The sequence below is a fragment of the Channa argus genome, chromosome 9 (genome assembly GCF_033026475.1).
Source record: "Channa argus isolate prfri chromosome 9, Channa argus male v1.0, whole genome shotgun sequence".
NCBI lineage: Eukaryota > Metazoa > Chordata > Actinopteri > Anabantiformes > Channidae > Channa > Channa argus.
Genome location: NC_090205.1, coordinates 15,472,442 through 15,495,787, shown reverse-complemented (window position 1 = coordinate 15,495,787; position 23,346 = coordinate 15,472,442). Strand labels below are relative to the sequence as shown.

Here is a 23,346-nt window from a genome sequence, read left to right as displayed (position 1 = left end):
TGATATAAATTACCTTCAACAGAAGCGAAAAATAACTTCTGCGATGCCAAGTAATGCAATGGCAATGACTGGATGCCTCGGCCCATCTAAAAATACAAATCGAGTCTAACAATTGATTAATAACATTCATGTATTTAAAACAATATAAATCACTTATTACAGGTTTTGATGACAGTCAGGAACTCCTGCTCTTTACAAGGTCATTCCTAATACATCGAATATTCACACTGTATTTAACATTTTTATGCCATCACATTTATAATTTTCTCATTTGGGATCAATAAAGTGTTATCCAACACTATGTACAGCCAAGTGCATGTGTGTGTTTTTAATAGCTCATGATTAACTGAATAAAAATCATGCCCAGAAAAATAAAACTACACACTTATGGCCACTCTTTAAAAACTAATAATAGTAGTAGTAATAACATGAAAATACACCAACATATGAATGATCTTCATAACTTTATTCATTATAATTTCTGAAGAATATCTTGCTTGGAATTTTCCGGCATGTTTTTTTTTTTTTTAAATATCCTGTTCCAATCTTAGCGGCGTGCCTGGGAGATAAACTCTTTCCTGACCTTTGCCAGGAATGCTGGCAAGTTATTGGTTTCCTGGAGCTGGCTTTCCAGCGCTGGCAAACACTCAAGCACGGGATCACTCGACACAACTGTAGAGATTAAAGACTTGGGTAAATCTTATTGAAGTCATTTTCAATGTTTATTGCAGGATAGAGCTAGTGAAATCTAACATTTCTTTGAGAACAAATTCCTTAAAAAGATGAAAACCCAACTTTTTAAATTCATCCCTGTACTCACTAGATGATACTTAAAACATTCAGTAAAATTCAGTACAAATACAGTATATAGTTTTATTTTTTAAGGCCAAATGATTTCCTGTTTTGTTTTTTTAATCCTGGCTCAAACTACACTACAGCAGTTAAAAAGAAAAAAAAAGAGAGAGTAAAACAAAGATTTTTTTAAGGCAACATAATATTTAATGCACAGTGACCTAGTATAAAACTTCCTTCATCAGAAATTATTTTATTAGGAGAAATACAAACTTGATGCACGGATATAATTTTAATTATTTTACTTTATGCTTTAACTGGTATTTTACTGTTTTTATAGAGTCCTTGACTTTTTATTATTTTTGATGATGAAAGAACATTTGTCCTAGCTCAAAGTGCACTGGTATTTTTTTTAGGGTTAAGTTTGCCTCCCCCAAATTGAAATGGCACACAAGGATTCACACATTTAACACTAATTTAATAAAAATGATCAAAGAGTGTTTGAAAAACGTAAAATAATGACAATTTTATCAGTGCAAGCATTTGTATCACCTTCGATAAATTTGTACTGGCTCAATGTGCATTAAATTTTATGTTAATCAAAAAAATTAATCTTTTCATGTTTTTAAATAGATTTAGACAACACTGGAGCTTTGTGGCACAGAGAAATCAACTACTGTAGATCAGGTTTTAAATCCACCACAATACTTGGAAATAAGTATAGAGACAATAGACATACAATTTACCAGTCTTATCCAAAAATGATATCAATAATAATTAGTCTACACAACAATGTCTTATTAAAGAACAGTTTTCTGATATAATGCAAGAATGTTTTTCTGTTTGTAACTTACTCTGGTAGGATCCGTTGTCTTTAATCCCCATGGTAACAACATAGGCGCAGCCATGATCTGAAGGTTTAATATTTCGGAACACAAACTGCAGCTTCTCACCTTCACAAGGACAACAAAACCATCTGAAGTTAAATTTAAATCAACCCAAGAAAGAGCTTTACTTAAGAAATGTGTTGAACAAAGATGTGGCTGTGTTCGCAATGCACGTTTTTCCCTCCATATACTGATATGTGCATTGAATGTGAAATGTATTGTACATGCTACAAATACCTTTATCTAGTTGTGTTTTGGCAACGATTTTTCTTATCTCCATCCCCAAGTGATTCTGAAAGATTAGTCTGGTTTTCTGGAGATTCTTTAGTCTGTATTTGTTTTCTTTATGTTGAGACTCAATTACTGAACGGGGGAAAAAGAAGTGCAGAAGGTAATTACTTAAAAAAAAAACACAAAATATAATTAAAAATGATCAAATTAAGTTAACATTAATACTCCACTATTAATAACATTTTCAAATATCTACTTACATTCTTTCCTCTTGGCTTGTTCATCTTTAAGTTTCTGTATCTTCTGAATAATGTCATCTTTCTCCATCTCCTTCCATTGAATCTCATCCATCACTTCAGAAATGGCACGCTTTTTTTCTCTCAAGGAGGCATTTTTTTGCTCCAAGTCTGAGACACACACACACACATTTGTTCCACTCATTACCATAGACAGTGAAGCCTTTGAAGGTACATTGCAAGTATGGGCCTATAGTGTAAAAGCAGTTCTTATAAAATATATATTATATTATAATATATAATATATATAAATATAATAATAATAAATATAAATATAATAAATATATATATATATAACATATATATATTTATTTTAAAAAAACCCGCAGAGAATGGAGCCTATACCATTTACTCCATCAATTTTGTTAACATGTAACACTCAGGTACAACTTACTGTACAACACACATAAGGCACAGATCCAATGCACCCGTGATGTGAAACTTACCTGTTTTAAGTGTCCGTATTTTCTCAAAGACAGTCTCATCGTCCTTACATTTCTTTATACATGTATCTGCACCAAAGGGAAAAACATAAAAATCAGGCAAATCTAGCAAAATAGCTACTTTTAGGGTTAATTAAAAACACCTACATATGGACATACAGTATGTGATACCCTGTTCTACGACGGCGCTTGGCTACTTGTAGCCCTGCGTTACAGTGATGAAGTTTATTTCTGCAATCCTCTCTGTATCTATGAATCATACCAGCTGAAGAGTATTCAAATTTAGTCTGAAACAATCTTGTGGCCTAAAAACTATGTCTTTTATGTGCCGAAAGGAGGTTTTGCTTTAATCATACACAATTTCACAACATAAATGTTCTCCACAATATACCTGTGACATGACAAGGTTTTAATAATTGTAACTGTATAATTAACTCTTATGCAATGTTCTGAAATAACCCTAATCCAAAGTGCTTAAACATAAATAGACCATTAACAGTTTAAGCTGTAAAAGGAGTACGATACTTTACAGTATTACTGAACAATACATGGCTATAAGCAAAGGAAGCTCTAGTGATTACTGCACATTTTAATAATTTAACAATGTTTGGGGAAAGAAGGCATGATATCAAGATTCTATTTCTTTTACTTGTGTAGAATATAAGGACAGAATGCTTAGTTACTAAAATAAATACTAATACAGAAAAAGAACTTACCAAGTGCAGACTTCACAAACTGTCTGTGAGACTGGCACAGCTCTGTAGTTGTATCTATTATCTCCCCATAGGTTTTGAGCTGTTTGTTGTGGATCTCCTCCATTGCACTGGTGAACTTCACACTCGTGTTTGGATCAGTAATGGATGCCATGATGTTCAGATGTCAAAAAAGCTATGGGAAATACAACAGACAAGCACGAGTTCAATCATAGGCAATTACAAGATCAACATGTTTTTGACTTAATTCCAATGTCTTGCTGCAAACTAAATTTCTTTATTAAAGAATTACAAAAGGGAAAAGTGTTTGATTCAAAGAATAATGTACCAAAGCAGATTTCCAACCCACTAAAAGTAAATATTACAAATGACATGAGTGCACTGGGCACCTATCATAACGCCAAACACTGTGAAAAGGTATTAGATGGATAGATACCCCCATCCACCTCATGTATTGTACACTTTGCTGGCCTATGATCCTACATGTAAATACACATTGCCAGAAAGTGGGTTAAAGTAAGTATTTAGAGGTGCCGTCATTTAACTACATTATTTTCTTAGTTTAATTAGAGAATGTGATGCTTTTGATACAGATCCAAGTCCTCATGACAACGATAAACAAACAAACAAAAAAGCCGATGATGAAGACCGTTAATTGACGTACAAAAGCAACGTTCTATGTTACCCAGTGACCTCTGACTAACGTTCCCCCCACGATACTGCGTTCGACTTCACCTAAACTATTCCGAGGTGCCAGTTCCCCGTTAGCTAGTTAAACATTGCCCACACTATTGCCGAGTGATGTTTAGTTACGTAACACCTAGCTGGCTAGTTAACCCTAACAGACTGATTAGTCAACCTTAGTGCAGTTCAGGCAATGTTACCAAACTGGTGACGTTAGTTAGTTAGGATTAGCTAGAAAGCATCATCGGCTAGTTAACTAGACATAACGTGAGATTATCCACAATTCACATTACTTAATGCAGCAAAGAAAAACATTGACTTGTGTAGCTACACTCCGATCTTACATAGACATGGATACTCACACGACGAAAATGTCGCTGGTAAAACTGATTTAACGTTCAGTAACTGTTGTTATTTTCAAAAATCCGCGGTTTACACACCAGAGGCGGAGACGAAACACCGGAAATGACGTTTTATTATTTTTGTTCCGGGTTTAAGCTAGCTAACAGTTAAAAGTTACTATGTTTGCCATTTGATTATTTAATTATGAAACAGTCTACTGTTTGGTTTATGTAGTGTTTTGAAAGGAATCGTTAAAATGCAAAACAGTAATGTCTTGAGCTCCCGACAATGCAAATGTCACGGGCATAACTTCGTTGTAACTTTATTGCCATCTTGTGGTGAACCCTAAAAAGTTCAACTGGGTCTCAGCTAGATTCTTAAAATGCAGTAATTTCAAATCACCGAATAGCAACATAACTAAGTATAAAAACAGCAGTAAATATACCTGCTCTGGCAGCCAGATGGCCTGTGTTTTTTAGGCACAGTGCATTTTTGTTTTACTCCAAATAAGACTATTAATGAAGGTGAAAAGATCCATGTGGGTAACTGGGTCGTTGCAATGTGTGTGCAATGGGTAAAATGTACTAATTTAATCTATCTTTAATCTATACAACATCTAATGACTAACAGTATGGGCGTACAATAGTTTTGTAATGTTTTAAAATGCTGAGCTCTCATAACTTGGGAACACATTATTTTATTTAATAGGGGTTGAAATGTAAGCATTTTTGTCAAAAGCATATGGATGTACTGAATGATTTATGATGCCAGGGTTTGTGATGCTTTAACTGGTGCTGGAGAAGGAGCTGTTTCAGTCCACACACAAATAGGCCTCCAGATGGCTTTTGCCTATTGCAGTCTATTGCAGTTTATATAATATCACCGTAATCACCACATGGGTGACTGTGGCTCAGGAAGGTAGAGCGGTTATCCACCAATCTCACAGTTGTTGGTTCAAACCCCACCTCTGTCCTTGAGCAAGACACTGAACCCTGTGAGCATTGGCCAGCTGCATAGCAGCTCCCCCATCAGTGTATGAGTGTGTGTGTGTGTGATTGTGAGTGTGAATGGGTGAATAAGGAGCAGAGTAAAGTGCTTTGAGTGCCAATAGGTATAAGTGCAGACCATTTACCAATTAATATCCTACCTGCAGAACAATTACAACTATGTCCCTCGTAACATTTTCACAGTTTATTTCCCCCTCTAGTTCCATCTTACACATAATGTGGGTACCAAGACCAAGACATTCTAATACCACAACATTTCATTTCTAAATTCAGAACAATATCACATCACTTGTGAAACAGGGCCAAATTAGTAATGTGCATATTTTATATTTTGAAATTTTAAACAACTCCTCGTGTTTGTGCAAGTAATTCATCTGGTCATGCCATGTGTTCATCGTGTGTTATGTGAGGATCACCTCACCTCTCAGCTTTGTAAGGCCTTCCTCTAGTACTACATCTGAGTTTTCAAAGGTGGAGTTAATATTTTATCAAACCATCACAACAAGTGGTTTTCTTATTAACAGTGTTATCTCAATATTTCTATATTTACAGGTTTCATCTTCATAGGTCTTGATTGTGGGTGTTTTTTCGGTCATTCAGATAAGCTTCACATCTCAAACTGATGGATATAAATCCTCTGTGGTCAGTGGTGTGCTATCCCAGACTGGATCCATTTTGACACCATGCTTTTTGCCAGTTTGTTGAGAAACCGGGGAGCCTTTTCTGTTCTGAGACTAGAAAAGGTTTATTCATTGCTTCATTCTCTGATCAGAGAGGAGGACAAGAAGCTACCTTAAATTGTGGAGGGAGCTGTACATTTTCTTACATAACTTTTTTATCCACTTTTCTCAAGTGCATACATGTATACCCAATACTGTTAATCACATTTTTTTACAGTCACATGGGCACTAAAACAAAATTATAACTAAGTTATATTACTGGATTAGAGTAGTAAATACACTTTTATGTGGTCTAACTTTGAGTGGTGAACATGGCAAAGTGTAACATATATTCTTTGGCTTGTTGTTTGGCTGCTTGTTTGTTTCTTTTTTGTTACATTCTAACCATGGGTGTATAATTGAAATATGACAAGAAACATTGTTTTAAAGAAAAGACTTTATTTAATTTGGGCTTCAGGTTTTTACTAAAACAAGTGCACATATTTGGATAATTAATGGCTAAACACAGGTGATAAGGTTTCCAAAGGTTTTCAAGCTGTAAATCATTTTAAATAACAGATTCAAATAAATAATGCTTTCCACTGCTACTTAGTTGAAAAGAAAAAGTAAAGTTCTGGGGTTATGTCAGAGATTAGTCTAATTTTCTCAACATTTAGATTATACTGCTATATAAATATAGTAATTCAAAAAAATAATACATATAATTAAAAAAAGGGCCAGTCCTGGGTTCGATGACATCAGCTGAACTACATCTGACATACACCTTTTACAATTGCCTGCATTATCCAGGACACATCGAATCATTCACGACTTTTGCCAGCACCAGAGGATGTACTGCATATCTATGCTGCTCTGTGTGAATTATATAATCTCATATGCTGCGTAACGTCTTAAGGCAAAGTCACATATTAATCAGTGAAAATGTAGTGAGGCAGAACAAAGTCTCTGATGCAATTAGATTACGCATATTAGTCACATTCCCGGGCAGAACCACATAGTTTCCCATCAGCCGCACCTGTCCTGAAGCCTGGCACTAAATGATGTAACTGTCCTAAGTGCACAGACAAATAACAAGCTAAGCCAAGCTTGAAAAGACATCTGTCTGATTGTAGTTTATTATTCCTTGATGCTGAGGGCTAAATGAGGACCACTTAGCAAACCACAGCTTATCTACTCCAACTAGTTAAAGTTAAATATTCAGAAAGCTAATTTCATTAAGAACATCTGAATTAACTGAAAGCATTTCTTCTTTATTTGCACAAAGAATTGTTTGAAATGATTAGAGAAACTTTTGTCAGCAATTTATGAAGAATAACATCTGTTTTATGTTCTTATCTCTGATTCCTCACAATTGTTATATATTGTACATGATTCATTAGACGCCTAAAAACAAAAACATTTAGGTATTTGAGGATTGCTGAGCACATTTTTCTTTTTGTAGAGATATTGCTTCTAAATAAAGTTGTCAGTCACAACACTAGCACAATATGGTTAAGGCACCCTAAATAGTCTGTGACTCCAAAGCCCCACAGGCAGCAAACTGCTATGCACTGTGTGTTCTGACACCTGTTGATGATGGCTGCATTACATTTTTCTAAGCTCACCCTGCTTACCGGTGGTAATGAGCTACAGTCACCCCGAAACTTAAATGTGAAAGCTCTTGAGATTTTAAAAGTTTCATTTACAAATATAACTACTCCGAAAGAAATAAATATGCTACAAAAATTGAATTATTAATAAAAAACTGATTTAATTCTTCAAGCCGGAAGACACACAATGAAAATGATTTTTATTTTAACCTTATCATAAGTTTGAATTGCATCATCATATTATATCAAACTGAGAAAGGAACTGACATTATATGTATTTTGTGCCCTCAGTGACTGAAACAAAAACTTATTTGCAACTGTATTTGGAATATGCATTTTGATCATATGCTCATCATGTGTTGCAGGGTACAGGAACTTAGCTAGATAGGAGCACCTGTTGTGAATAGTTTGTAGTATGTGCCCCTCTTGGCCATGAGTTTATCATGCGTGCCTTGCTCTATGACAACTCCATGAGACATAACTGCAATGATGTCAGCAGTCTGGATAGTAGACAATCGGTGGGCGATGACAATGCACGTTCGTCCTTTTCTTGCTTCATCCAAAGCTGCCTGGACAGTCTGCAGAAAAATTAAGCTTAGTTTGAGAACCCAGTCTCTTAATAAATTATACTGGGGTTTAGTAGACAGATCTTTACTTCGTATCTTGTTATCTTTACTAGGAGATGCACTGAAATGTATCACTGGGTACCTTTTCACTCTCTGTGTCCAGTGCAGAGGTAGCCTCATCTAGGAGCAGGATCTTGGGATTCCTGACAATGGCCCGAGCAATAGCAATGCGCTGTTTTTGTCCTCTTGACAGCTGGGAGCCTTGAGCACCGACCTGAGTCTCATATTTCTTGAAATTTGCAAAATTTGCATTTAAGGAAGTATTTAGCAAAATATAATTTCCATTTACCGTACATTTCAAACATTTCCTGATCATGCTGACTTAAAATTGACTGTACTCCACACCTGGGCAAATTCCATGACAGAGGAAAATTGTATCATACATACATGAATACCCCTGAACTGCTACTAAATGATTTTTGCTGTAAGACTACATGGCAATTGGGCTGACACATAATGACCTTTAAACTCTGCACCACCCTGCCTGTTTGTATTCATGTGAGAGAAACCATTAATAAAAAATGCTGTATTAAGTTTGGTATTAATATCACAATACAAAACTGTAAATAGAAATACAATATAAATAAGCTTTTGGGCTTTCTCTTGGGCTTTTTGTCCTGAATGTTACTGCTTTTGGTCGAAATGATATCTCAATTAAAATGCACTAAATTATGTCAGATTTATCTACACAATGTATGTGTAAACCACAAGATAGTGACTTTCAAGACTGATCAACAACAATTTAATAGTAATGCTTGAATATCTGAATCATTCATGTTTCACTCACATCCGGTAAGGTCATCACAAAGTCATGGAGATAGGCTTTTTTAGCAGCTTCTATAATCTCATCAATGCTGACGCTGCGTGCATTATCTCCATACTGTATATTCTCAGCTATGCTGCAGTCAAACAACACTGGTTCCTGGGACACGATGCCAATCTGAGATCTTAGAAAGGGCACATTCACTGTATGAGAAGGGTGGCCATCGATTAACTGAAAATAAAAAAATGACATAATTAGGAGTGTGTAATGACTTTAGGATAGATTAAAATTTTGTGATAACTGAAGGGAAAGTCTGAATTAGTCCGCACACCACTTGGCCTTCATCTGGGTCATAAAACCTCTCCAATAGTTGAACACTGGTGCTTTTCCCACAGCCACTGCTCCCAACAAAGGCCAAAGTCTGACCAGGCTTCACAGACACAACCAGACCATTTAACACCTGGATATCTGGCCGTGTTGGATAGGTGAACTTGCAGTTCAGGAACTCTATTTCACCTCTGAAGTCATCCTAAAGATGGAAAACAAGGTTTAATCATTTTCAGATCATGACATTGCATTATATACAATAAGCAATATTTCATCTTTACCAACCCATTTTAAACCATCTTTGAGGCCTGTACTGATTTTAGGAACTCGGTCCAAGAGTTTGAAAAACTGTGCAGCGGCAGTCTTGGCTTTGGCATAGTCTGGAGTGAAGGAGGAAGCTCTTCCCAGTGCTGTCCCACTGATTACTACGGCTGAAATGACTCTGGTGGAACAACATACTGTATGAATGCTGGGTTGATGTTGGGTCATCACATAACACAAGAACACATATTGCAGCAGAAAACGCTTGATTTCCCATGTGAATCCAATACTTTTACAAACCTGAAAACCAGCATGTAATGTAACCCCTCAGAACTGACCAGATGACCTCCATATCGAAATGAAGCAGCATATGCCATGAAGATGACACACTGGGCAAAGCCAAAACAGATGCCATAGATGTTGCCTCTCTTCTTGGCTGATTTATATGGAGGCTCAAGTTTCTGCTCATATAATTCTACAAATGACCTCTCTTTGGCCAAACCTGCAATTGTCCTGATGTTGGCAAGCGCCTCACTGGATACCTGAGGAAGAGTATGCAGATCTTACGCTGTAAATGAATAGATGTCAACAGGCCTAAATATGCTGGCGTTATATTAAGATAGAAGGGGGGCTTACCCGACCCGCTGATTCCATGGCTTTTTTATCTTCATTTGCAAAACCTGTCAACATTTTGGCTTGGAAAACCCCAGACAGGCCGATCAGCGGCAAAAAGCACATAATTACTAAGGTTAACTTCCAACTGAAGTAGAAGGCAATGATGAAGGAGGCTCCAATGCTGGTCAGCGAATTAACAATCATGCCAATCTGGGAACCGGTAGCCTGAAGAATTCACACCAACTACTTATAAAACAACCCAAATTCTGTCAAATGAGTTTGTGTGTGAGTGTGTGTCACAATTAATGTGAAACACAGATACAACTCTGGAAATGTGGTACATACACCCTGCACCATAGATGCATCAGTGGCCAGCCTGGTGGTCAGAGCTCCTGGGCTGTTTCTGGGGTCATCAAACCAACCAATTTCCTGCCTCAACATGGCCTGGAAGCCCACTTTTCTCAGACGGCGGGTCAGCAGCTCTCCAGACTTAGCAAAAGCATATCCCTGGAAGATGGAGTCCGTGTTGGTTTATATCCAAATACTCATACTCCAAACATCTCACTATATTGTAAATGCTGCTACAAACCTGTAAAAACTGTGAAAAGAAACTAGTCACAGCTACAGTACAGAACAAAACACATATCCCATTGATCTGACTCCTCTGCTCGTCCAAGTCACCAATGGCAAAGGTCTGCAAGCAAAAAGATGATGTAAATCATTATATAAATTAATAAAACTCAGCCTGCCTCCATCATGAGCCAAGGGAGCATCACTTACACCAAGAATCTGGCTGAACAGTAGAGCATAGATGGGGTTGACAGAGCCATTGACAGCAGCTCCCAGTGAGCCCACCAGCATGTAGGGCCACTCAGGTTGGTTATATTTAAGGATACGTGTTACTGGGGCAGGCTCTTCATGTTCATCTTCATCTTCATCATCTTCACATTCCTGTTAAAATATATACCTCGAAGGAATGTAATTTTTACATAGTAGTACATAGTCAATGTTTAACAAAACTTTAAATGGAGGTACATTTTCTGGTGGGATGCACTTGTCCGAAAAGATTTCGACACTGTCTGACAAGGCGTCAGGCACAAAATCACTCGACAATTTGCTCTCAGAACGTAGTCGAATGGAGCTCCTGCAGATACAATAACGGGAACAGAAAAGTATTTAATGATTGAATGGTATATTTTTTTTTTGGTGATGTCTTTCAGCGGTGTTTACTGTACCTTTTACTTAATCTGCAGCTTCCACGGCTAAAGCTTCTACTCTTTTGTATAAGATCCGCTTCAGCAGCTTCAGTGACTGCATATGGTAGAAAAAAGAATTTTGCTTACTACAGCAGCTTCTGCCGCTCTTTAACTGACACACAAAGAACCCTCAAGCACACTCTTTAGGATTGTTTTGACTCCTGCTGAGTGCTTTGAAAATAATAATCAGCACATTAATTGATAATGACTATAATCATTTGTGTCAGTCCTACTCTACATAAATCCTACTATTAGCTGTCTTGGAGGTGCCTTGGTTCTGCAGTGTGACCAAAGTGAAGTAGACGCCTTGTCTTTGTAGTAGTTCACTGTGTTTTCCCTTCTCTACAGCCTGTCCGTGCTCAAAACCAATGATGACATCTGCATTTCTAATTGTCGAAAGACGGTGGGCTATAGATATTGTTGTCCTGCCAGTTCGCACCTGCACACAAAACACTTGTTACTCATTCCACAAATGTGTCTTAATAAGTCAGTGCAATGTCAGCAAGTTTCTGACCTTATCGAGTGCTTCTTGCACAACAGCTTCACTCTCATTGTCTAAGGCAGATGTGGCCATGTCCAGCAGCAGGATCTTGGGGTTTCGGATCAAAGCTCGAGCAATAGCAATTCTTTGTTTCTGTCCTCCACTCATCTGGCCTCCACCTTCTCCAACCAAAGTATCAAACTTCTGGAAAGCAATTTATTGTTATTGAATTATACTTTCACATGACTATATTTACAGTGTTATCCATAAATATGGAAAAGCACCTGTGGCAGTTTCATAATAAAATTATAGGCATTAGCCTCCTTTGTGGCCTTGATAATCTCTTCCATTGCGACTCCAGTTTGACCAAAGCGGATGTTTTCGGCAATGGTTGTAGCAAACAGCACAGGTTCCTGTTCTACAATACCAATGAGAGAGCGGAGCCACTGGATGTTTAAAGTACGAATGTCATGGCCGTCCAAAGTCACCTGAGAATAAGAATTTTATGTCACATTGGAGCCTTCCAACTTTTCACTGCTCTCATTTTTTGTCTGTGCAGATTTTTCACATTCTTACCATTCCTTCCTTTGGGTCATAAAACCTCTGGATGAGCTGGATTGTGGTGCTCTTTCCAGATCCACTTGACCCAACAAAAGCAGTGGTTTCTCCTGCTTTGATCTGCATGCTTAGGTCATTTAAAATCTAAAAAGTTGCAGTAGGACTCGTGTAGTTTAATTTTTGAGAACTGAGACATGGACAGATTAGGAACAGAGAGGAAAAATTTTACCTTGACGTCAGGCCGGGATGGAAAGTAGAAAGTGACATTATGGAACTCAATGTGGCCTTTTACTCTGTCTAGTTTGTTACCCTCTTCTGACAAAGAATCAATTTCTGGTTCCTATGAGCACAACAGCAATGGACAGAAAAGTTTACCTTTCTCTTCATCCATGTTGAAGTTATCTGAAGAAAGGCTTTAATATCATGCTGTTTTTACCCGATCAATCGTATTAAAGATGGTCTTTGCAGCAGCACGGCCAGACGCAAAAGCCTCCAGGCAGGGTGAGGCCTGACCCAGGTTCATAGCTGCCATGAGGACTCCAAAAAATACCTGTCAACAGCCACAGCCGCCACATGGTAAAACAGCTTCACTGTTTATAGCTATTTGCTTTAATTTTAAGCACTTTATTTTTATATACCTGAATCAGACTGCCTGGGGACAATTCCTTGGTGTCAATGACCAATTTAGAGCCATACCAAAAGGCCAAAGCATAACAGAGGAAAATGACACACCACAGGTATCCTTGAAAAATGCCTACGATTGTCCCTTTTTTCACTCCCCAGTTTTGAGCTTCCACAAGACTTGTGTCATACCTGTGCATATTTTTCATTCATCATGTTTTGAATCAACTTGATAATCATTATTTGCAGAAGAGGATGACTTCTTGCGATAAGTGACAAAATACCTCTCAGCTTCTTTTTGCTCCCCTCCAAATGCAGCCACTGTTCTGATGGAGGACAGGACCTCATCAGCCACTGCCCCGGCCTTTGCATAGGCCTTCAGCTCTTGTCCTGTCAGCCTGGCAACAGCCTACAGGAACAATAAAGAAGCATACAAAAACAACCTAAAAATTTGTGACTTATTCAAACTTTATGAAATCGGACACCACATACATGCACTCTGACAGTACAGGACTCTTACCATAGCCATCAGTCCAGCAGCTATACCAATCAGAGGGCTCACTGCTATGACCACCAGAGTCAGCTTCCATCCACCAATGAATCCAACCATGAAGCCAAATACAAACGTAGAGATCCTCTCAATGAAGATAGACACTTGGTCGGCAATGGCATTGTTGATCTTGTTGATATCACTGAGGAGGATGAGAAAATTATTTTTTGCAAAACCTTTTCCCAACTATGCACTAGTAAGAAATCCATAGAAACAGCTCTCCAACTCACTCTGATATCCTTGTGTTTAGTTCCCCGACAGAGTTGCAGTCAAACCATCCAATCTCCATTCGCATCACTTTTCTGAAATAAATCTTTCGTATTCTCTGAATCTGTCTTGCAGCCGCTGACACCCAGAAGACAATCTACATCGAGGAACAAAATTTTGATTAGACATAAAGTGTTACACATGAGTGGTCAAATCAAAGAAAAATACTTACTTGAAAATAACTAACAAGCAGAACTCCTAATCCAATTCCAATATAATAATATGCAAACATAGTCATCTGGGCTTCAATATCCACCCTACAAAGACAGTAAAAAAGGGTAAAAACAGCAGCTCTTACACACAGTAATGATAATCACAAAAAGAATAAACGTGTCACTCACCCACAGTACACTGTACTGTTTGCATCTGTTTCATATATGGAGCCATTTTTCCAATAGATGGTGTTGTTGTTACACTCTTTGTTTAGGTCTTTCATTTCTTGCACCTCAAGCTCATAGGCTACAAATGTGTTTGTCATCATACCATACACCAGAAGCATGAGAGGTGAAGCCGCACCATGTATGATGGCACACAAGCTTCCCACTACCATCATCACCGTGTCTTTCCCGGTGGCAAATCGAAACTGCAAGTAGGAATCAGTGTGCTCAGTTTTTATTTATTTGGTCATTTTTGTTTTAAAATTTAAAACTGCCACAAGCCACAACGATCACACTGGTCATCTAAATGTCATGGAGGACAAGGGTCAGCAGGGCCACTCTTAGCAGCCCCATTATACACAAACTGTGATACACATTGTGTGTCACACATTGTGATACACACACACAGCGGTGGTACACAAACTCATTATAAAGTATTGAAAAATGACTATGAGCTTGTAATATTTTGTAATTAAGTAAAACATATCATATTTCTATAATAAAAAACTTCCTCAAACAAAAAATAAATTGGAGAGAATAAAGTTATAATATATATATGAGAGAGAGAATAAAGTTATAATATAATATAATATTATATATATATATATATATATATATATATATATATATATATATATATATATATATATATATATATATATATATATATGAGATAGATAGATAGATAGATAGATAGATAGATAGATAGATAGATAGATAGATAGATAGATAGATAGATAATATATAAAATAATAGGACATTGTAAATAAGTAAAATAATATATTGCACGTACCAACTGAAAGTATCCAACACTCAGTGATGTTTCTTTATTTTTCTCATTACTGTAAAACATATAAATATTTTTTAAAGTTATATATATATATATATAATTAATGACAAACATTGATTATATAAAAAAAGTCAATATTTCACTAAAACCTTACCCATTCTTGATATCTGTAAAAAATGGAGAAAACTATATTTAGACTTGCCTGTTATACTTTAGCTTTTTAAAATACAAAATTCAATTATTATTAATATGTTATTGCCCTGTCCAAGTAGATCACACACCTCCTTTATCTCCACCTGCTGATGTTGTAAGTTTGATTGATTTCTTCATCTTTGCTGTCCTTACTCAGGCAGGTGTTGCTTCACAAGGTGACTGGGGATCAATGAAATGATCATTTGGATTTCGAATCCATGCAGTTTACAGGGTATATTTTCAATACCAACTGAAGAATGTTTGCAGATGCACTATAGTCTAAGATTAAAAAAAAAAAAAACATAAATTAATTAATGTGACATATTCGGCTGACAAATGCGGAGCCAAAAACTTCAGACAGAGCTGTCAATATTTGTAGTTTTTCTCTGGCAATACACAAGGACATAAAAGATGAGAGAAACTACAACAGCACCACACTGCTTTGAACGGTATTGTTTATGGCAAGAACAATAATACTTAGTGGTGAAGTATGATTAAGGTTAAGCATCTGTTTAGATAAATGAAAAAAGCAAAACGTTCTGTACCTTGACTTCTCTCTGAATCTCTGTTTTCCACCAACCCCACTGAGGCTCATCAGTGTAAATTCCTTTCTTATTTTCTGCTAACCCATGCCTCTCCTTTCCCATTATCTAAAGCTCCATTAGACTGATAAGGATTGTGTCAGCATTATGACCTCCACCACACTGCCTTTGTAAGAAAAACATTATTCACTACACCAAGTTAATGTACTATTAGCAGTAATATTATATCTTCAACAAAACAGCCTAGTGGGATCTGTAATATGTTAACAGAAAAGTCATCTGTTGGTATAAATTCAATCTAAGTACTGTTCTAGAAAAAACAGAACACTCACATTTCACTTATTATGGTGATAACTATTATTTCTGTACTGCTTCTAAAAATAGTACATTAAAATGTGTATGGTATCAGCATATAAATATAACTATATTAAATTTGAAGTGTGTCCCTGATCAATAAAGAACAAGACCTGTCATTATGAGAAAGATTTACATTGTACAATATATCTACGATTAAAGTAAAAAATATATATAAAAAATAATACATTTTAGAAAAAAAAGTTTCCACCTCTGGTAGACAGGAGGGGTCAACCCAACAATGTGACAGCTGTAAAAACATATATTGGTTTACTAAAACTGGAAATGAAGGCACGGATATAGACATGACATCTTTGGGGGTTAATGCCCGCTAGGACAAGTAGTGGAGGGCCTTAGTTTGGAATTTGCTCCTTTTTTACAGCTGGTTATTATTCATAACACAGGTGATTGATAATACCACAGGAAAGAGGGGGTTTTAGTCTGTGTTGTAGCTGAAGCTCTGTTGAATTTCTGTCACATATCAGGGTAGCCAGGCAAGGAGCCGTCTTCACTAACACTTATGATCAAATAAAGCATATCATAGTAGCAAGATAATCAGAGTAAATAAATAAGTGCATTTATATATTTACAGGGCTATGCCTTCATGTATTCACCAGTAGGACATTTAAGAAAGCAGTGATGGATATTCTAATAAATTTACTGCTAAAAGAGTATAAACTGAGTCATGTCTGTCATATTACAGAAGTTAGTTTTAAAAAATACATTTATTTGTTTTCTTGTAGAGAGTTATGTGAGAAGGTAATTATTAAAAACAATATTAACAACAAAGTAACAACAAAGCTACAACCAGCAGCCGACAGGAAACAGCTTCAGACAGCCAGGGCTGTCTGAAGTTAACAACTCATCTAAAGCTCAATAATTGACATTTTGTATCCTGTGTATTTAATCCATACCAAAGTAAATGGAGTAAAATTGTAGTTCCATAGATCATCAGCTGGATTATTACTTTAGATTGACTCTCATTATTGTTTGTTTCTCCCCTTACACTTAATTTAAGTGTATTATCAGTGGGAAAATCCACTTTACACACAAACACACACACACACACACACACACACACACACACACACTGGATTATTTACACATTAATATTTACATAAAATACAGCAGAACTGATAAATAAATTAAAAATGGCTATTTTGAACAATTATGAAATATGCTGTCTCTAGAATGTGATAAAATAGAAAAGACACAAACCCCATCATCCCCACAGGAAGTCTAAATTGCTCCGGATTTCACAGAAGACTACAGGTTACATAACATACTTTCCAAATGTATAGGTCATGCTTAGCACACCATCGAAAAATAGACAACAGCTAATTGCTAACCACTGTTTCATGCTTCGGGAGGGAGTGACTTTCATGGTTGCAAGAGCTGTGGAGTGACAGATCATCCTGTGACATTTATACAAACATGACATAACCTATCACAACATGAGATGGAGGCCTCTCTGAATGTAGGATGGTATCTGGGAAACACACAAAGACCTCTTGTGAAAGCTGAACTAATGATGTGGTTTCATATGTGACCAGGACATGAAATCTCAGTTAAATTTGGTTAGTTTTTGTTTAAATGAAACCTTTCATAAACTTTAAAGGTTTAATAAAAAATACCTGAAGCATATGTAAGTAAATGTAGTCACAAAAAGTAAAAAAAAAAAAGAAAGTTATATAAAAATATGAATGAAATATCAAAAGAAGAACTATGACAATAACTAAATATTAGTACATGTACCATCTACAACCTCCAGATGCCGCTAGTGACACAGTGTTTATTTGGATAACCACGTGACATCACCGGAAGCTAGTTATATGACTTCAACACGAGCAGAAAGAGCAGACAGGACGAAGTCTGAGTCCGTTTGCTGCTCCTCCGAGTTTCCTGTCCACAGTTCTTCAGGTGTGTCAGTCAGCGCCAGGTGTTTGCTGAGTAAACCTGTAAGTTTGTTTTTCCACTGTGAACACGTTATCAGCCATTTTAACCGAGTCCTTTCATGTCCGGCCACATAATTAAAATCTTCCTTTTCAAGTAGCCAAACACGGAGACACTATTCCTCAGTGTTTCTTCGTGGTTGTACAGTGTGGAGAAAAAAATCAAACCAGACTGAATCAGTATTAAAACTGACGAACAACGGTTTTTCATTTGCTTGAATGAGCTGATGTGATTTTGTATGTTGGCTATCAAAGCATCTGAGGCACAGGTAGGTTCTGTTTATTAGAGTTCATTAGAGAGAGAAATCAATATCGATCGGTCAATCACAGAAATGCAATCCACGGGCAACTGTGATTAATTTGTTGAAAGGTCAAACAGGGTGTTATTTTGCCTAACGAATATTTTTTTAATGTTAATATAATACAGTTAGTGGCTTCATAAAGTATTCAGCTCACTTCACTTTCTTTGCACAGTTGTTGTAGATTAGTTCTGAATCGATGCATTTGTGACTTTATCATTAAGAATGTAAATAAATTAGTTAGTGAACAGTTTAATATCAGTATAATTATTAAATATCTAAAATGAAATTTTTAATTGTGGTCAGGTGTCTCTTGTTTAATTATCCTAGTCCACCTGTGGCATATTGAGTTGATTGGATAAAAATTAAAGAGACTTTGAGTAATATAACTGTATAAAAGGCCCCACATTTCACTCTGAATATCAGGATAAAACTAGGTCAAACTGTATAACTATGATAAAGTTGTGAGACATAAGGCCACGATTGGTTTATAGAACATGTTCTACAGCTGCTAGAAATGGTAGTTTGCCTGTTTGTAGTTTGCCAAACAGGATTTAAAAAACTCAGAGCCTGAGGACAAAGGTTGTGTGTTCTGTTGAGACAAACTTAAACCCTTTGGACAGAACTCTAAACCCTGTCTGGCATTGCTCATCATCATTTGACTATTACCATCCCTACAGTGAAGCATGGGGATGTTGGAGTTGAGAGAAGTATGATTACATCTAAATACGGAGAATTAATCAAAGACAACCTACCCCGGAGTGAATGACACGTGAGACGGGATTACCTTTGAATACAAAGATCCAAAGCAAACAGCCAAGACAAGTCTGGAGTGCCTTCAGGACATGTCTGACTGTCCTTGGTTGGCCCGGCCAAAGCCCAGACTTAAACTCCATAGAGCATCTGTGAAAAGATCAGAAGGTGCCAGTTCAGATGGTTCCCATCCAGTCTGATGTAGCAGGGTAACAGCGTCTGCCAGGAAAACTGGTATCAACTGCTTTAATACCGGTGTACAACATTTGTAAAGACAGAACCAGGAAGATTCAAATCTGCAGTTGGTGCCAAGGGAAGTTCTACACTGTACTGAATTAAGAGTTTGAATATTCTGTACTAGTTTTTGTATGAGTGTAATTTTAACCACAAAATTAGCAGGAAGTAAAAGGGGTGATAATATTATTTAAGTACCGTATGTTACCCAGACAAAAGTATTTAAAGAAATCAATAGAGAAGTTTTTTTAATGATTTTCTGACACATTTTAGAGTGTGAATGATTATTAGAAATAATTAGCTGAAAAGTCAAATAATATAAGTACTTATCCCTATAAAAAAATAAAATAAAATCATTAAAATCTGTTCAATTTAGCCAACCCTGATTCCCCCCTCTCATAGAATAAAGTCACAAACTGCCATAGAGTCAATAGTGGGGTTGAATGTCCATGTTTGATCCACAGTGGACCCTGGACTTATAAAGTCAGTGCTGTACTGATTTTTAAAAAAAATTAGACGAAAGATTCAAGCAACAATCTCCATATACAGTAACCCAATAGGAGCTTACCAATAAACCCTAGACCATACTTATTTGAGAGCCTTACTCTTAGCCTTTTACATCCAAATTGGAAAACTCAAAAAACACTTTTATTTGTTATTGTGTACTGTCCTCCAATCCCTTTTAATTAGAGTTTTAGATTTTAGATTATCTATCCGATTTAGTGGTTAGTACAGATAAAGTTAAGATAGTGGGTGACTTTAACATTCATGTAGATGCTGTCAGTAACTGCCTCAACACTGCATTTAATTCATTATTAGATTCAGTTGGTTTTTCCCAAAATGTAATTAAACCCACTCACTGTTTTAGTCACACCTTAGACCTTGTCCTTACATGTGGCATTGAAACTTATAATTTAACTGTATTTCCTGACCATTTTCTAATAACTTTTGAACTTACAATAATGGACAGAAGTTAGTAAAAAATTCCACTACAGTAGGTGCTTATCTGAAAATTATGTGAACAAATATAAAGAAATTCTTCAGAATTTTCACTACCATGTGTCAATACAATGGTGAATAGACACAAATATTACAGATAGATCTTCATGTACAACAGCTCTAGGATCTTCAGTAAGATCCTAATTCCTCTTAGATGGCTTTACCCATAGATCTAGCCAGGCTAACTTCAACTATTGCTACTTTAAATTTAAAATGTCTTTAGGCCCTGCCCCAACCAAATTTTAGAGTACATCACAGTACAGAAACTGCTCTAGTGAAAGTCACCAACAACCTTTACTTGGCTTCAGATAATGGACTTGTGTCTTTACTCTTTCTACTAGACTGGAACATGGATTTGGGATTAAAGGAACCGCACTGCATTGGTTTAAATCTTATCTGTCAGACAGATTAAAATTTGATCGTGTTAATAATAAATCTACTATATGCACAAAAGTTAACTATGGAGTTCCACAGGGCTCTGTGTTAGGACCAATACTTTTCATTCAATATGTCACCTTTTGGCAACATTATTAGGAAACATTCTATAAACTTCTACTGCTATGCAGATGATACCCAGCTTCAAACTGATGCTGAAAAACTAGTCCATGCAATTGGTACTTCTGGTTAGACCACTGTAATTCCCTTCTTTTGGGGTGTCCTGATAACTCTCTAAAAAGCCTTAAATTAATTCAAAACACTGCAGCAAGAGTGCTGACTGGAACTAGCAAGAGAGATGTTACTGTATTTCTCGTTCATTGGCTTCCCATAACATCTAGAATAGAATTCAAAACCCTCCTCCTTGCATACAAAGCTCTTAATGGTCAAGCTCTAATATATCTAAAAGACCTCATAGTACTGTATCGTCCAATTAGACGACTTCGATCCTAGAATGCAGGCCTACGTAAGGTGCCCAGAGTTTTCAAAGCTAAAATGGGATGCAGAGCCTTTAGCTATCAAGCCCTTCTCCTGTGGAACCAGGTCCCAATGCAGATTTGGGGGCCAGACACCCTCTTTACTTCTAAGACCAGGCTTAAAAGCCTCCTTTTTGATAAAGCTTATAGTTAAAGCTGCTCGGTCAACCTGAACTAACTCCTCTCCTCTATTTTCTCTCTAGACATTTATTTTTCAACACTGCATGATATTAACTTTGTTTAGTTGTGCTCGACTTTATTGTGTGAAGTGCCTGTTGATGACTTTGTTGTGAATTGGCGCTATATAAATAAAGTTGAGTTGAGGACTTCATGGTGGCGACGGGCATTACATTTTTAAGTGGAGATGTCCTTGAAACTGGCATTCAGAATTGGTTGCACAGTTCCTTCTGTATACTTTAGCATAAATAAATGTGTTTTCATATGAGCCATTTCTCACTTAATCTCTTAAATGATCTGAATTATACGGTGGTTTATTTTTTCCTTAGAAAAATGTTCCCGTTTGTCCTTGGACTGGTGGCTCTATGGTTCATCTTTCGCTGGTACAAAGAAACCGAAAGGGTTTCCAACAAGGAAAATAAATATGTGTACATTACTGGCTGTGACTCTGGGTTTGGAAACCTCCTCGCGAGACACCTGGACAAGCTGGGCTTCTGCGTGATCGCAGGCTGTTACACTGAGAAGGGCGAGGATGAGCTGAAGAAGACCTCTGACAGACTGACAGCCGTTCATCTGGATGTCACAGACTCTGAAAGTGTCCGCAAAGCAGCAGCTCTGATCCACACTCTGGTTGGACAGAAGGGTGAGTGCATGTTTCACCTTTGCATGTTGACACAAAATGCATAAAGCAATGATTTCAGATCTAGCTGATACATGGTATCATGAAAAATTGTGTTTATCTTGTGGTGCTTATGTTACTCTAGGCCTTTGGGGTGTAGTGAACAATGCTGGAGTCGCTTTGCCATCTGGTCCCACAGACTGGCTCACTATAGAGGATTACAAGTCCATGCTGGCTGTGAATCTGTATGGAGTAATAGATGTAACGCTGAGTGTGCTTCCTCTCATTAAGAAGGCCAAAGGCAGAGTGGTGAACGTTGCCAGTGTGTTTGGCCGAATCAGCCCATTCGGTGGGCCGTACTGTGTGTCCAAATACGGGGTAGAGTCTTTCAATGACAGTCTGCGGTAGGAAGAGACTTTTTGTGCTCTACAATCATAGTTTATCTAGTAGTTTACTGCCTTCTTGACTCACAGTACCTCCCTGTGTGTTTCAGGTTAAACATGGCACCATTTGGAGTCAAGGTGGCGTGCATCGAACCCGGTTTCTTCTCAACAAACGTGACTAATACAGAGTTGGTAAAGGATAACTTGAGGAAGCTCTGGGACAGATTACCTCAGGACGTAAAGGCAGACTACGGACACAGGTTCTTGGAGAAATGTGAGTTCTTGCTTCTTTATTACATTATGCAAAAAACCAAAATGACATTCTATGACTTTTTTGGTAAAATCTGTATGTATTCCTTTTAATTTATGTAGTTTACCAATAAACAGCCCAGAAAATAACATCAAAGTCCTGTGTTGTTTATAAGTCTTGATATGTTTGTTTTCAGCTCTTGAAAAGTTGGATGAACGGTTCAAGCAGTTTAAGGACACAGACCTGATGAAAGTGGTCAGCTGTATGGAGCACGCCATCGCCGCCGTTCATCCTCGTACTCGTTACACTCCAGGATGGGATGCAAAGTTCTTCTGGTTACCTCTTTCGTACATGCCAACATGCATCTCTGACAGAATTTTCCTTAGAAATGGCCCCCAACCAGAATCATCAGTGCTGTAGTTTCAGACCAGCTGAGTACAGTTAGTTTAAATGACAATCATCTGTTTGTTTTTTATTTTCCCTGCAATAAATATGGGCAAACAAAGCTTTGTTTGGCTCTTTATG

At 37.0% G+C, this 23,346-nt stretch overlaps 3 protein-coding genes across 5 annotated transcripts; 1 reads left to right on the top strand and 2 right to left on the bottom strand.

The window, feature by feature from the left end:
- Positions 1–266: 266 nt before the first annotated feature.
- spc25 (SPC25 component of NDC80 kinetochore complex) lies at positions 267–4,520 on the bottom strand. Of its 2 annotated transcripts, none has more exons than XM_067515815.1 (7): positions 4,409–4,520; positions 3,366–3,537; positions 2,653–2,718; positions 2,171–2,317; positions 1,917–2,042; positions 1,647–1,745; positions 267–672 (listed from the first exon to the last, which is right to left on the bottom strand). In XM_067515815.1, the coding sequence occupies exons 2-7, from the start codon at positions 3,514–3,516 to the stop codon at positions 548–550; spliced, it is 714 nt and encodes a 237-aa protein (XP_067371916.1). In that variant the 5' UTR covers positions 3,517–3,537; positions 4,409–4,520; the 3' UTR covers positions 267–547. The 2 variants fall into 2 exon arrangements, with proteins under 2 accessions (XP_067371916.1, XP_067371917.1); XM_067515816.1 differs by having other exon boundaries at positions 4,391–4,498.
- A 3,209-nt stretch (positions 4,521–7,729) lies between these two features.
- Positions 7,730–16,028, bottom strand: abcb11a (ATP-binding cassette, sub-family B (MDR/TAP), member 11a). The gene is made up of 28 exons (XM_067515584.1): positions 15,894–16,028; positions 15,438–15,627; positions 15,311–15,323; positions 15,160–15,208; positions 14,331–14,572; positions 14,162–14,246; positions 13,953–14,086; positions 13,693–13,864; positions 13,457–13,581; positions 13,190–13,364; positions 12,988–13,101; positions 12,781–12,891; positions 12,570–12,695; positions 12,278–12,481; positions 12,027–12,197; positions 11,762–11,951; positions 11,492–11,567; positions 11,292–11,400; positions 11,037–11,207; positions 10,846–10,950; positions 10,602–10,763; positions 10,278–10,481; positions 9,942–10,183; positions 9,666–9,822; positions 9,385–9,582; positions 9,078–9,284; positions 8,373–8,519; positions 7,730–8,242 (listed from the first exon to the last, which is right to left on the bottom strand). Exons 2-28 carry the CDS (start codon positions 15,484–15,486, stop codon positions 8,045–8,047), a joined length of 3,936 nt encoding a protein of 1,311 aa, XP_067371685.1. The 5' UTR covers positions 15,487–15,627; positions 15,894–16,028; the 3' UTR covers positions 7,730–8,044.
- Positions 16,029–18,048: 2,020 nt separating this feature from the next.
- On the top strand, positions 18,049–23,326 carry dhrs9 (dehydrogenase/reductase (SDR family) member 9). Of its 2 annotated transcripts, none has more exons than XM_067515586.1 (5): positions 18,049–18,202; positions 21,899–22,212; positions 22,334–22,592; positions 22,682–22,845; positions 23,018–23,326. In XM_067515586.1, exons 2-5 carry the CDS (start codon positions 21,903–21,905, stop codon positions 23,239–23,241), a joined length of 957 nt encoding a protein of 318 aa, XP_067371687.1. In that variant the 5' UTR covers positions 18,049–18,202; positions 21,899–21,902; the 3' UTR covers positions 23,242–23,326. The 2 variants fall into 2 exon arrangements, with proteins under 2 accessions (XP_067371687.1, XP_067371688.1); XM_067515587.1 differs by lacking the exon at positions 18,049–18,202 and adding an exon at positions 18,306–18,465.
- The last annotated feature ends 20 nt before the right edge of the window (positions 23,327–23,346 follow it).